The sequence below is a fragment of the Micrasema longulum genome, unplaced genomic scaffold, assembly GCF_059751315.1.
Source record: "Micrasema longulum isolate JH-2025_06_02 unplaced genomic scaffold, ASM5975131v1 h1tg000067l, whole genome shotgun sequence".
Taxonomy (NCBI): domain Eukaryota; kingdom Metazoa; phylum Arthropoda; class Insecta; order Trichoptera; family Brachycentridae; genus Micrasema; species Micrasema longulum.
The window spans coordinates 204034-218847 of NW_028277274.1; the positions used below are offsets into that span (position 1 = coordinate 204034).

At 34.6% G+C, this 14814-nt stretch overlaps 1 protein-coding gene across 1 annotated transcript in view; it reads right to left on the reverse strand.

The window, feature by feature from the left end:
* Positions 1-796: 796 nt before the first annotated feature.
* The window catches only part of Naa15-16 (N-alpha-acetyltransferase 15/16), a 330864-nt gene continuing 316846 nt past the window's right edge, over positions 797-14814 (reverse strand). The window contains exons 10-14 of the mRNA XM_088231079.1: positions 8377-8606; positions 6419-6527; positions 3728-3897; positions 2933-3109; positions 797-1249 (exon numbers count right to left, since the gene is read on the reverse strand). Of these exons, the coding sequence (XP_088087205.1) occupies positions 1064-1249; positions 2933-3109; positions 3728-3897; positions 6419-6527; positions 8377-8606 (872 nt within the window). The 3' untranslated portion in view covers positions 797-1063. The remainder of the gene's footprint in view (positions 1250-2932; positions 3110-3727; positions 3898-6418; positions 6528-8376; positions 8607-14814) is intronic.

Sequence of the window (14814 nt, forward strand, 5' to 3'; positions counted from 1 at the left end):
GAATCTCTCGACATAACTTCACTAAATAACAAAATCTTTTTACAAAGGCGAAGAGCGACGTTAAACATGTTCAGTGGTAGAATTAGAGATACATATTGTTTGTCATATCACATCCTTAGTTTTATTTTTATATATTCATCACAATGCGATCTCTGGAATATATTTCACTTGATCCTAGAGTACACTCTATTATAATATACATCAGTTGTGAAATATACTTACTTCACCATATTGCTCATTATCGGTGCGAGACCTTTCAATGCAAGTATTAACTATATACATCAGACAGTATACAACAACCTTAACCAGTATGAGAATTGAACATTCCAATGAAGATACAGAAACATTGAGAGCAAAAGATAATAAGATCATTTTCTAATTAAAACGCACAGTGATAAAAGGTCGACAAATAACGAAAAACCTAATTCTGACACCATTTGAAGAGTAATTTTTCAAACATGCCTAAGTTAAAATTTATGAATTTCAAAGTAAGAATGCCATTGTAATCACGATTCGGGGGTTTAGGATCTCAGGGAAGTGACTACAAACATTTGAATTGCGAGTTGGGCTCAGTTTCAGTAATGCCATAATCGTATTTCAAGAGATTCCAAAATAAACCCCGAAATATGGATGTGTCATCACTGAAACTAAGCTTAACTCACGATAAATATTTTTGTAGTTACCCTCTTGTGATCCTAAACCCTCGAATCATAAGCTGCATAACCAGGAAGAAATTTTGCTCACTAACTGCAACTAAGTCTGATCTACACGTTCCACACAAGCTTTAAAATTTCCATTTTTTTTCTAAAAATGCAAAGCAAAAATAAGCAAAATGTATTTAATCAGTCTGATTGCATTACTGGATTCTAAAACACTTGATCTGATATAAATGGACAAAACGCAAATAACTGTTTCTTTCTCTTAATTAACGACCTTTATTAACTAAGACCACTTTGAAAAATCACTCTTCATTTGATTCCGAATTTAATTTCAGTGACGGATGAGTGTTGAGAGTTTTGCCGCTTCGCTAGCGATGGAATAGACGGTGTTGTGCGGGTCGGGGTTAATTGGGTCCTTCGCAGTGGTTCTCCTTGAGCTCGGGCTGGGCGTCCGGCTCGTCCTCCCCCGGCGGGCGGAAGGCGGCGGCGTAGGGGAACTTGAGGCGACAGCTCGCCATATATTGCTCCACTCGTTCTTCACATTCCCCGAAGTCTCCATTCCTCATCGCTTGGAGTACGTTTGTACAGCACTGGAAAACAAAATATCATCATACATAAGTTATCTTTCTTTTGATTTTATATTTTTTCGAAACATTTTGATAACATACCTAAAAGGTATTTTTCCACAACAAATCGGTTCCTTGGAACAGGAATTTGCCCATAAAGGAACCAACTACAGCCTTAAGCATATTAATCTTTCCGGTTTGCCAAACCCTACATCACTTTCGTCACATAAATGCATTTTTAAGCTAAAATTAAAATCTGAAATCCACTTTGATTTAGTGCAAAAAACATCAGTTAGATTACGCTATTTTAATACGCACTTTTACTATGAAAATAATTATTACTTTATGTTGAAAGTTCTCATTTGGTTCAAAGTTATCATGTTTTGGAAATCGCACCATCACAAAATTTCTTTCAATGTGACTCTGGGGTTTATCCTTTAAGGTACATATATATGTATGTATAAATAAATAAAATACAATGATGCATTGGTACACAAAATTCAGCATAACTCAATAACTTATAACACAGAGCCAAAGGATTAGTCTTATGTTTCATACATAATGATAAAACCGTAATTACTTTTTAATATTATTATAAAATACATAATTTACTGCCTTAGAACGGGGAAGCTATCCCTAGTTAGGCAGTTTAGATGAACCAACAGCAAAAATAAAAAATATATTTGTTTACTTTTACTACTTAATCAATTTGTTATATAAATAATTACTTGTAAATTGCTGTAAAAAATAAATAAATAAAAATGTCCCAGTCAAATTAATAATAATTCATGGACAGCGAAACAACGGCTAAAAAGATTTACAATGCGAATGTTGATGGATGTAGAAATCAAAGAAGACCGAGATAGACATGGCATGACCAAATTCAACAAATACTTGACGATTGACACATGTCAAAAGTCAGAATAATCAGCGGGCGGGCATAAGAAGATGTAGAAGAAGCTAGGTATGTATGCAAAGACAGAGTGGTATGGCATTCTATGCTTTCTGCCTACCTCTACAGGAAACAGAGTGATGGTTTGTTTGATTATTATTATAATTCACATTAAACCTATTAAGAAGCGATCCTAGGACCTTGCTTGTGAGTCATAAACCAAATATATCGAGGCTATACTGTCAGAATGCATTAAGTCAACGGTCTTTATATATTTAAATATAGGTGCAAACTGTTGATTAAAAATTTTATGCTATGCTTAGAATAAAGATTACTCTTTAAATTAAATTAAACAAAATTGTGGGAGAAATAATGCGTTGAAAGAATAAAAAAGCTTTAAATGCGATTACCTCGGAATATTTTATAATGACTTAATGCATTCTGTTTGCATTAATTCAACGCGTGCGAGTTCTTTATGAAGTATCACCTATAGAACTAACACTTCTCTAATCCGAGAACAGAGTATTTCTTCCACTCTGCAAATTTTTGTTCTCTAATACTCTAGCCACGTTACGAGGTAAAGGGCAACATGGAAAAATTGGTGGTGCGAGGACGAGCAGAGGGAACTCAATCTCGCGAAAGAAGTCCTACAAAATGGACAGACTTGGTGACAGAAGCGACAGGCGTCTCTTTTCAGGAGGCCTCCAGAAGCGCTGGAGACAGAAGCGGATCTTGGCAACGTGACCACGGCTGCTCTACTGAGAGAAAATTACTGTGATCAGATGTGCTAGTTTGAAGATGGTCTTGTTCCTTACTTGTATATTGCAGTTGGAGTAGTCCAGGCTGGTGGCGATGTCCAGGGCTCTGCTGGCCTGGAGAGGCTGCAGACGAGCCAGCACACGCGCCCCCTGGAGAGCCCCGGCCAGGGAGCGGGCCTCCTCCCCCTGAAGGTACTCCGCATTGATGTCTATAGCCGACTTGCCCTTGAACAGCTGGAAAACAAACAACACACAGTATCAGACATGTTGTATCGCAAAATTTTAATGTAGGAGAAGCTTAAGTCTAGGCATTTACAGAGCTTATGATATGCCATTGGCTTGTTTGAGTGGCCATTTTACACACCGTGTAACATTCACCATTCTGCCTATAAATGGTGAATGTTACACGATGTTTAAACATCCACATTTCTTCCATTATTATAGTTGGATAATTTATATAGCGCCATTTTTTGTAAAAATCACCTCAAGGGTGCTGTACAATAAATAAATATCCCAGCATGTCTCGCAGCTACAGAGCTTATGGACAGCAATAAACATATGTAGCAATGTAGGTGTTCCATCATTCATAGAGATAGAGTAAGCATTTTAAGTTTGATCAAAACTTTGATAAACACAAATGAAAAATATCCCAAATGAGGAAGTTCGGTGCCACAGGAAATTGGATATAAAAATGTTTCCTTACACGTGGTAATCATCGCACAATCAACACTCTCTTTATTAGGAAACTATAGCTTAATAGATCGAGAGGCCAGCGTAAAATAAAGCATTTTTCATCATCAATATCCAATTTAGGGTAGTAATGAAGTTGCTGTATAATAGTGCGCTACGTACCTCTTGCGCCGCCCTATGGAGCACCGTGGACACGGGGGAGTCTTTCTGCTCGGTGGCAGTCAAGGCGGCCAGGGCCGTATGGAGCCGGGACAGACAGTCGTGCAACTCCGGCCGTAGGCTGTCCAGCTTCATGGCCCTCTTTATGCTCTGCAGCATCAGGAGCAACTTTCCTGCAACACAACATGGACCCCCATTATATTAGAAGGGGGAGAGGGGAGAATTGGTTGGTCAACTTAGCATAATAGATGAAGAATTAGTCAGTACGACCTGAAATATTTATTGATTTTAAATAAATTATTTAAACATTAAGAGATACTTATTTCAACAGATATGGCTCTTTGAAAAAAGAATCTTTGAGAAGAAATTTCACCAAATCATTTTACCTACGAGAAAACATTGAATTTTTTTTACTAAAAATAAATAAATTGTTAATTTTGTGAAAATTTTCCTCTGAGGACCTCTGATTTTTGAGTCTGAAACACTTGCCACTGGACCACAACCCAAATTATTTATATTAGTTAGTATATTTTATTTAAATCTTTAAGTACACAAATATATGCACTTTGGCGGCCTTATTGCTAAAAGCAATATCTTTCAGCCAACCATAAAACAGACTGGTCAAAAAAAAAAAATTGTACCATTTTAATGGGGTATTTATATCCCAACTAGAAACCTCAGACAAACTTACTCTTTCATACTGATAACCATAGAACTAACTATAATTTTCATTCCCCTATGCCCAGAATTCTTAGGTCTGCCAACAAACATACCAGTCTTGATTTCTTTGATAACAAGTTGTCTTCTTTCAAACGATCACTGAATCAAATTCAATTATAAACAACTCTCTCCCGCTTCCACGCTCACCAAGTCTACTAAATACCATTGTGTCTTTCTATTTTCCTTTATAATAATTTTCTATGGATAAATATGTCCTTAAAAATGCCTATTGAGCGTATATATAAATAAATAAAGAAAATATATATCTCTATATTATATATATATAAAAATTTAGGTTCCGTATGTTTGTGGCCGCAAATTCGGAAAGTAATCGATGGATTGACTCAATTTTTTTACAGAACATTGCACTTTAGCAGAAGAGTGTTTCTATGTACTTTTTATTTGGAAGTTCCAACGGAAGTGGAACATTCTATGCGTTTTAAATTGACTCAAAATTTGTCATGGTTTACAAGTACGGAATGACAGTTCTACACAGTGCAGTGCTGCCGTTTTATCAATTTTAGACAAAGTTACAATTTTCTTTCCTTATATTCTACAGCATAGTCCCAGCAACACAAATTCAGATATTAAATTAAGCAATGTGTTTTCTCAGTAAATGTATAGTTGCAAGACTATTTTTATTTACTCCCCTAATAATGAATATTAGACAAAGCCACAGTGAAGCATGGCCGGGTTTAGCTAGTATATATGTTTATATATATAATTCCTCTGTACATGTGATGTCAAAGAACTCCTCCTAAACGGCTTAACCGATTTACGTGCGGTTTTCAGAAAAATATATATATTTGCGCTGTGCGTGTTCGTAGATATTAAAACCTTCAATCTTATATGTAAAAGAGAAGTAAGGAGCATAAATATGTTATTCATATATCTACCAGGGTTGCATTCGAGGAGAATGCATTAACAAAAAAAATGGAAAGATGTTGTTATTTTGTCTCTAAAAAAGTTTGTTTTTGAATGTTTACAAACAGCATTTGTTTTTTGCGGATCTCAATCAGATTCTTTACTTAAATTCGTTAAAATTTCTATTCATTTATTTCTTTTTACTGGATTTTTGGTAACACTTAAATAATATTAAATTCAATACATTAAAAAAAAATCGTATTCCTAGATAAGTGCATCCCTCTGTTGGTGAGAAGACCGGAGTTTGATGTTTGCAAAAAGAATGCATATTTGAAAAAATATTTATTTTATGTTTTAGTATTCAACCATAAACAAGTACCTAGGTACCTACTTATCAATTAAAAATCTTTTTCCAAGCTAATAGCAGGCAAGCCAACGCGCAACGTTTGGGGGCATGACAACGTCTGATGGGTCCGCTAGTATATATAAATGCACATAATTAACAACAACAACAAACCATCACGCCGTTTTCCCGTAGGGGTAGGCAGAGAGTCCTCGTTTTCTGCATCCATCAACATTTGCACCGTAGATCCTTTTAGCCGTTCTTTCGCTGTCCATTCGCTCTACATGTCCAAACCAACGCAGCACCCCTTTCTTGATTCTGTCAATAATGCATGTCTCAGCCTTACACACTTCACGGATCTCGACATTTGTGCACCTATCATACATCGTTTTACCACACATTCGCCTGAGGGATCGCATTTCGACAGCATTCAACCTACTTTCTTCATTATTTTTCCAATTCCATACTTAATAATTACTTTCAAATAATAGCTATTTTTCAGTGGACAGACAAAGCTTGCACTTATTAATAAAAATACTAATGTTATATACTATATGATGACGAATGTGGGATCAGGTAATGAGTTTGGAAGGAGACAGGAAGAGAATCCAGGAAAGAAAAGAAATAAAAAAATAAAGGAGATTAGGGTTCTAAGGATATACAATAATATTTCAAGATTTTTTCAAAAAGTGTCTAGGGAAGGTGGGGCATTTCTTATATTATGTTATTCATATGCACATAGAACATGATAAATAAAAAATATATACCTTTTCTAAAGTAGATTTCAAAAGCCATTAAATGGGTCTCTATCCGGTTAGCAGCTAATGTCTGAAGAGGAGTCAGGAACTTGATTGCTTGTTCTAACGGATCCTCCACCTACAAATAAAACATCAAAGTCATTAATCAGATCAATCTTTGGTTCAGAAAATCTATCAACCCACTCGATTCGGAAGCAACTTTTAAATACCCACTGTTCATAGCACTAACAGTTCCAATTGTGTGATTTTAATACTAGATAGGCATAAAGATCTTTGTAATATTTATTTTTGAGTTACAAGTCGACTGGTTTAAAATACTTCCCATCTTCAGGACTAAGACTAATTTTGTAATAAAACTTGCATATCTGGGCGGATGAAGAATAAAGTTCTGTGGGTGAAACAGAACTAGAATCCTAGATAAGTATTTCTGGCGGGATGACAACTCGGGTAAAAATCCTAAAAAATTAAATTGAGTGAAGATTTGTCTGCATCGTAGTGGAAGGGTCGGTGATTTTGCCTACTATGCTTGAGTTTCTGGGTTCGATTATGGCAAGGTCGACGTGGAATATTTTAAGAGGTGGTTTTACGCTGTTATATTTTATTTTCCTGGAATCTATATTTGAAGTGTAAGATTGATCGTCTTACCTTCATGTATTAAATTATCGAGAAACGCTGAGTTGAATGTTTAAAAATGTAACACTGAGTAGTGAGAAACAGTTCCTCCACAGTTCTAACACTGGTATATTATTGGATGTTTCGAAGCCAGGAAAGCTGTTTTCTTCCAACACCTCTATGTCCCTCAATCTTCCCTTCACAACAAACCAAAGTATGACATATTTATCGCCTCTCAACACATGGCAAAAATATGATATCACACGGAGCTTAATGGTGGTGAATAGTTCTGTACGTAATTGGCTCTACATAATACTTCATTACTGGTTATCATATCCGTCCAAGATATTCTCAATATTCTACGGTGGATCCAAATTTCAAATGCTTCAAGGCGGTTTGTAATATTAGCTCAGGTTCACGCCTCTACTCTGTACAGTAAGACCGACTGTTGAGGGTCAGATATTAGAAACATCACTTAGCGTCACTCCAACAAAAACAATATTACTGATTATCGAACTGTTCATTCTATACGGATAGTAAGGTAAATATTTAAGGTGATTGAAATCTCAAATAAAAAAAAGTCCCATGAGACATAATAACAAAAATGCCTTATCTGTTATGCTGCGTGCGCCTGTTACAGACATTTTATTAAAAAATCCTTTCATAATCCCAGATAAAATAAGTTAAAAATATTTTTTTAAATGTTAAATAAAAAAAAAAAACCACCTCAAAGTAATTGAATTTTCACTGTAATTCAATCAAACTTTGGGAGTATTTCAAAACGCTAGAGTCACCTGTCTCCATAGAAATTTGTATTGGAGTTTTGACACATGGCCGGTGAAATAATTCTAATACATTAATTTATTTATCAGTTCGGAGACAAACTTTGAGCTGAAAGCACGTCAGTTTGAATTGAAATTGTTTTTAAACATATAAGGCGGGAGTGGGACTATAAGAACATAAAATACCTAGTAGAAACGGGCATTTCGGTTATTTAAAATAAATAGCAGTAATAGTTACAGTTTCAAAAATTAAACTGTTTGTTTAGAGCAGGGTAGGAAAAAAATCTGGTACAAGCAACTGCTAGAAAAGTTTTACAAAACATAATTAAACTGTTATTTAAGAAACGGTTTCATAATTTTTAATTTTCATAGGGGGTACTAAATCCTAAGTTGTTTTGCCAAGTAACGGTTTTGAAAGAATAACTGTTATTTTTTTTACAACCTCTAATATCTAACGTGGGAGCCTGTTTGGTAATATCGGTCGACGTATACCTAAAAAATAAAGTCGTTTACAAATTTAAGAGCGAAAACAAGGTTAGTAATCTTTTTGAATCATTAGTGGTCGGCACTCACCCTCGCCAGCTTGTCGGGCACCAGCTCCTCCAGCTGCGGGGCCTCCGGGTCGGGCGCGTCGTGGTGCGCGCGCGGCTTGGCGTGGTGGCCGCCGCCCTTGCCGCCCGCGCCCGCCCCCGCGCCTGCGCCCGCGCCGCCGCCCGCCGCGCCGCCGCCCCCCGACTCGGCCTTCCGCTGCGCCTTCCGCTGCTTGTTGCGCAGCTTCTTCAGCTCGCTGGGCGCCAGGTTCTCTGCAAGCAGCGACAACTTACGTTACAATAGTGTCATTGTTACCAAAACGGATTGTTGCTTTGTAATTTTAATTTTAAATGTTATTTTGTTTATTTGGGGAAACGACAGCATTACAAAATACAAACAATATTATATTTATTTATTTATTATATATACGGCCTAAGCCAATTACAACAGTTACACGAAGAAACATAAATACAAGAAACTGAACAAAAATAACATAAAACTATGTAGCAAAGACAAACAAGGGCCAAACAATAATGGTATACAATATATTCATAAAAACGAAAGACATAAGACTTCGAGCTAAACCATGCCAATCCAACTTCATCCCACACTGTTTAGTCGCGAAGAGATCTACGAAAAGCCGGAAGATCTATCCCAAAGAATTACAAGTCGTGTGATGAATTGACTAATCTACACATTCTGGACATTGGGGCATAAAAACAAAAGTTGCTCTTAGAAGATTTAATAAATAGCAGATTTTGATTGTTGGTGACACGGTTGGGAACATGAAAAGAAATTGATTGCAACAGAGGTGGGACATCACTTATAGCATTAAGTATTTTGAAAATGCATAAAAGGTCCATCTCAGTTCTACGTCTCTCCAATGAAGACAGATTAAGAGATTGCTCTGTTTCAGAATAGGAATAATTACCCCTTTGTAATCCGACAAACCATGCCACTTTTCCTAGAAAACGGTGTTGGACAGACTCAATATGAGTCCTGTAGAATGGAGACCAAATAGGAGAAGCGTATTCTAGATGGGGTCGAACTAGTGAGCAATAAAGAGTTTTGGTGGTATAAATATGAAAGCATAAAATAAACCGGAGAATCCCACAAAAATACTATTAAAAATTCAGTGAAGTTAGGAAAAGAACACATTTAAAATGTATGTTAAATAATACATCTCTTTTTTTCTTTTGAAATGGGTTGATGCTTTCAAAGTGTACATTCAAACATTTATTCATTGTTTTAAAAATGTGCTGTACTTTTTAAAAAATAAATAAACATTTGCGTTCTTAGGATTTGTCCAAACATTTCGATTTAGGGTGCCATTTTCAACGAGTTGTAAATAACTCACAATTAGAAAACGGGAATCAACTTGTGGTAGAGTGGAGAGTGAAACTCGGACCTTCGATCCGTGAGTCCACGACACTAGCTACCGGACCACAACCCGATTCAAAATGGTGCTTTTAAAGTGGGTCGCTTTTAAAAGATTCATTTCAAAACGGCTTGTTGATATTATTAATCCACCAGATGTATTTATAAAAAAATAAAGTATCTAAAATACATAACCCAATATATTATAGAGACAATTACATTTTTTCTACATGACTCTCTTAACTAATTTATATGACATGCCAGTGGAGTTTATTTTTCAAGAATATAAAATTATATTTCAATTATATTAATAGTGACTTATATGAGTTCTTGCTGATTCCAAAGTGAAAATGAAATAAACAAAATTATTAAAGGAATGGTTCCGAGATATTTTCAAAATAAACTAAAAAATAATGAGTTCTTTCATAAATTCAAAATTCAAATTATTTATTCACAAAGTAACATAACAAATAACAAAGGATTTAAGACGTTAAATTGGAACTTTATATCAAACCAAGAACCTTTGAGCAATGGTTCGACATCATTGAGGTATAATATTCTCTAATAACTATGCAACAAGAGGATCTAAAAATATAAGACTGGAAAAGAAATCAAAAGCAATGTCCCAGAACTGCCTTATGTACAAGGGAATACAATTATTTGAGGAAATGCCAGAAAGCATAAAAAATGAAATAATTGTAAATATATTTAAAATGAAATGTAAAAAGTATATATGTGAAAAACATTAGGTAATAAATAGTGTAAATAGTGAATATTATAAATTAGGATATTAAGTGTATAATAGTGATAAATAATGTTAGAATAAGTATAGATGTAAATATTGTGTTGTAAATATATATTAGGCTATGTTGATCATAGAACTAAATAATAATAAAAATAATGAAATACATAAGTTATTTTTGACTTTTCAAGGAAGGAATTTAAAAAAAATAAAGTATGCATTTTTGTTCGTTAGTTTCTGTGGTAAAACTATATTGAACATAGATGTCGGCCTCGTGGCGTAATGGTCAGAAAGTTTGCCTACCATGTAAGAGGTCTCGGATTCGATTCCCGGCATGGTTAATATGAAATATTTATTTTAAAGGGTGTTTTCACACTACAATATTTCATAATCCCTGGACTGGTACCCGAAGCGCAAGACTGATCACCTTGCCTCCATGTAACCAAATTGATCGAGATATGCTGCGATTGGTGTACCAATACAGTGCCCTATGCACCATTAGGTGCGGAAAGGGAATGATGATGAACAAAGATTTAATATATCGAGGCTTTACTGACAGAATGCATTAAGTCATTAAAACAAGTTGGGGGATAATCGCATTTAAAGCTTTTTTATTATCTCAATGCATTATTTCTCCCATATTTTTTTTATTTTTTAAAGCTTTAAAAGAGTAATCTTTATTCTAGGCAAAGCATAAAATTTGAAATCAACATCATGCACCTGTATTTAAAAATATATAAAGACTCTTGACTTAATGCATTCTGTCAGCAAAGCCTCGATATATTTCAAATGTGGACGCGTTAGCAAAGGAGGCGGTCCACTCCGGGGATCCTGCCTGGGTGATCTCCTTGTTATGACAAAGGAGAAGCAACTTCGCACATGGCAAGAATATTGGGTAGCCTCCTCCCGAGCTAAGGGTATACATATTTTCCAACTGAAGCCAAATGTAACAGAAAAGCCTCGGCTTTCCAAAGTGATTCTGAACAAATTTGAGACATCCTCCATATGCAGAATGCGAATTGGGCACTGCTGCAATGGTTCTCACCTGTTCAGAATCCATGTCCGTGACTCTGCCATTTGCGAATGTCAGCTAGATGAGGAAGATTTAAACCATTTTTTTTATTTGATGCCCCATAAATGATTGTTATCCCAATTTCCTATCCGACCTCTCTGATATTAATATCCTATTCCCTATTCATATTCTAATTCTCCACCCAATAAACGTGTATTTAAAATCCTATGTAAATATCTAGTTGTAAATGGTGTTAAGCTGTAAATATTTATTTTTCATTTTTATTTTATTTTACTTGGGATTTTTACAGCTATTACATAAACAAAATAAGTAGAAAAATATTAACAATACTTAAGCCAATTTTAAAAAATCATTGTAAATCTAATGACACATAATATATAAGAAAAGAGTTTACGTAATTGTATGTGTGTGACGTTTGTATTCATGTGTATGTTAATGTGTGTATGCGTAAATGAGTGAGGGAGAGGGTGCGTGTGTGTGGGTGCTTAAGTATAAAAAAATAATTGTTTAAAACATATATTAAAAATGGTACAAGAAAGAGCTTGGGAAAAAGTTTGAAACCTTTTTGTTAAAATTTAAATCAAGAAATGTTATAAATTGTATTTTTTAAAAGTATGTTAAATTTCAAAACCGTATTCTGAAAAATTAGCATTTTATTTTAAAATTTAACTGATACACACTGAATGAAAATATGTTATATTATTATATGTATATATTATATTAAATACTTACTTACTAACTTGTATATATTATATTACTAACACATGTGTAAATATGTAAAAAAAAAACAAAAAACTCGACACTGGCCAGAACACCCGAGCTGAGAGGTGAAAAGGCCATGAGAAAACGAAGAAGAACGGAAGAGAAGAAGTATTTCAAATATATATTTCAATAATTTTAAGCTATGCCTACAATAAAGATTACTCTTTCAAAGTTTAAAAAATAAATAAAAGAAAATTATGGCAGAAATAATGCGTTGAAAGAATAAAAAAAGTTCAAAGGCGATTATCCCGGAACTTGTTTTAATGACTTAATGCATTCTGTCAGCAAAGCCTCGATATGAACCCAGTTTCCCACAAATGAGGTATTAAACATTTTGGCCTCCTGTAAAATGAATTATTTTTTGTTTATGAGCCCGTTTTTGCCGTGTACCTTTCATTTGTATTTTTAAAATTTCCTTTTTCTAATATTACAAGCCAAGGCTGAAATTGTTCGCACGAATTATGCGGGTACTATCCGAGCCCAGCAAACTCGTACATATCGATATAGTACATTTTGCTAGAGGCATTGAATTCTAAAAAAATCTAAGTGATATTATTTAAATGAGAACGTAAAATATTGCGGCACAATGTTTAAATATAGCCATAAAAATATTTAGAGAAATATTGTGATACAGTAGCCGGAGGCTAACTATTCTGTGGGCAAGTTTAGTAGATAGGTACAGCGCGCAACCTGTCTTGTATGGGAACGCGCTGGTCACAATCACAAAGATAAAACTCCACTTAGCGAAGATTTACAAATACATTCGATTTATTATTATAAAAAATATATCAACTTTTGAGATACTGTGCAGGAAAATCCCTCTGGAGACGGCGCTGTAACGTAACTGTTGTGACGGCTGTAACACAACATGACGAAGGATACTACAATGAAAACGAGAATGTTGATGTTGAGTGACGTTAACAGGTGCTACTCAGTGGCGATTTTGTGGCGTTACGAAATTGAACAGTGCTAGTTAACAGTGACCAACCGAAACAAGATTTTCAGCCGAAACCGAATTTCGTCTTCTGTACTAGTTTCGGCCGAAACTTATTTAAATAAGTTAAGTTCAAAACGCCTAAAATTAGGCGTTTTCATTGTTAAACCTGACAAGTTCATTAAAATAAGTGTTAAATAAAATATACAACGAAATAAAAGGCATAAATTTAATGCAAAGGTTTAATGTTATGTTATAATATGATTTATATGTGACAGTTCTTCAATATACCCTATGGGAACTTAAACTATAAAGGAATTACATGAATATGAAATATTTTAGAACTACTAACTATAGTCCACAAATAGTTAGTAGACCATTTTTAACGAAATTGAGAAGTGTAGGGTTCATTAATGTTAGTTAATTAAAAACTCATTTAAAGTTTAAAAAAATATTTAATAAAATTAACAATGCTTCTTCAGTGACCAAAATCTGTATGATTAAGAAAACTATGAATTACAATTATTTAGTAAGACATTTTTTTATGAACTTCGTAGTTTATGAAACGTAGGGGGAAGGCAAAACGGGTTACCCAAATACAAAAACCCGAATTCAAGTCATTGAAAAAATTCACAAATCGTAACACTTTCTCAATAAATTGTACACGTTAAAGTTAACACACAAACCAAGCATCATTTTAATATTTATTGATGCACAGTAAGTATTACACGAATCATAATAACACAGCGTATTTATCTATATTTTGTTTTTATTTTCGGGCTGAAAAATTTGTATGTGCTCCCGTCCACGTGTATTTACTTTCCCAGCACGCCAAGGTAGACTTTTTTTATCTACGGGGGGAGTAATCTAACAATCCATGAAAATATTTTGTCTCGCTTTTGAGTCAACAGTCACATATGAGAAGTACCCGTTTTGTCCACTGTAACCATCTTGCCTGACCTTCCCCTACAGGAGTTAATTAAATGAACTTTTTTTTTAATGTTCAAGGGGTTTTTAAAACGAATTTTATGTTAAGTTGTGGTCATTATTTATGCTTATTTCGTAAAAAAAAACTTTAAAGCTCTATTTCTGCAGATTCGCGTTTTGGTCTGTTGGACAAAAACGAACTGAAGCGAAGAAATCACAAAATCAATCGAATCACGAACGGAAACCGCGGTCAAAAGTCGTTTTATTGGCCGAAACTGGCCGAAACAGAAATTTCGGTCGGTCACTACTAATTAATGACGTATTTCCGAGTGATTCCGAAGCATCCCGAATGGATAACGCGTCGGATATTTACGAATATGCCACTAGGAATAAAACCCAGAGCCCGCCGTTCGTGAGACTTGGTAATTACATCACGGGGTCCGCCATAATTGGAGTTATATGCCAGTTATTCTGACTGGTGTAACGTTTTAAAAATACATAACATAATATACATAGAATCAACGAAGGAACATAAAGAGAAAAATGATTGAAACTGGATCATGTTTGATTACTTGTACCAAAATAGTCAATGATCAATTTAAAATTGCGTAAATCTTTCTGTGTGTGGGACAGTATATTCACAATAATACATAAAATGTACATTGTACATATATTAATAAATTACTTGCAACATATGTACAACTT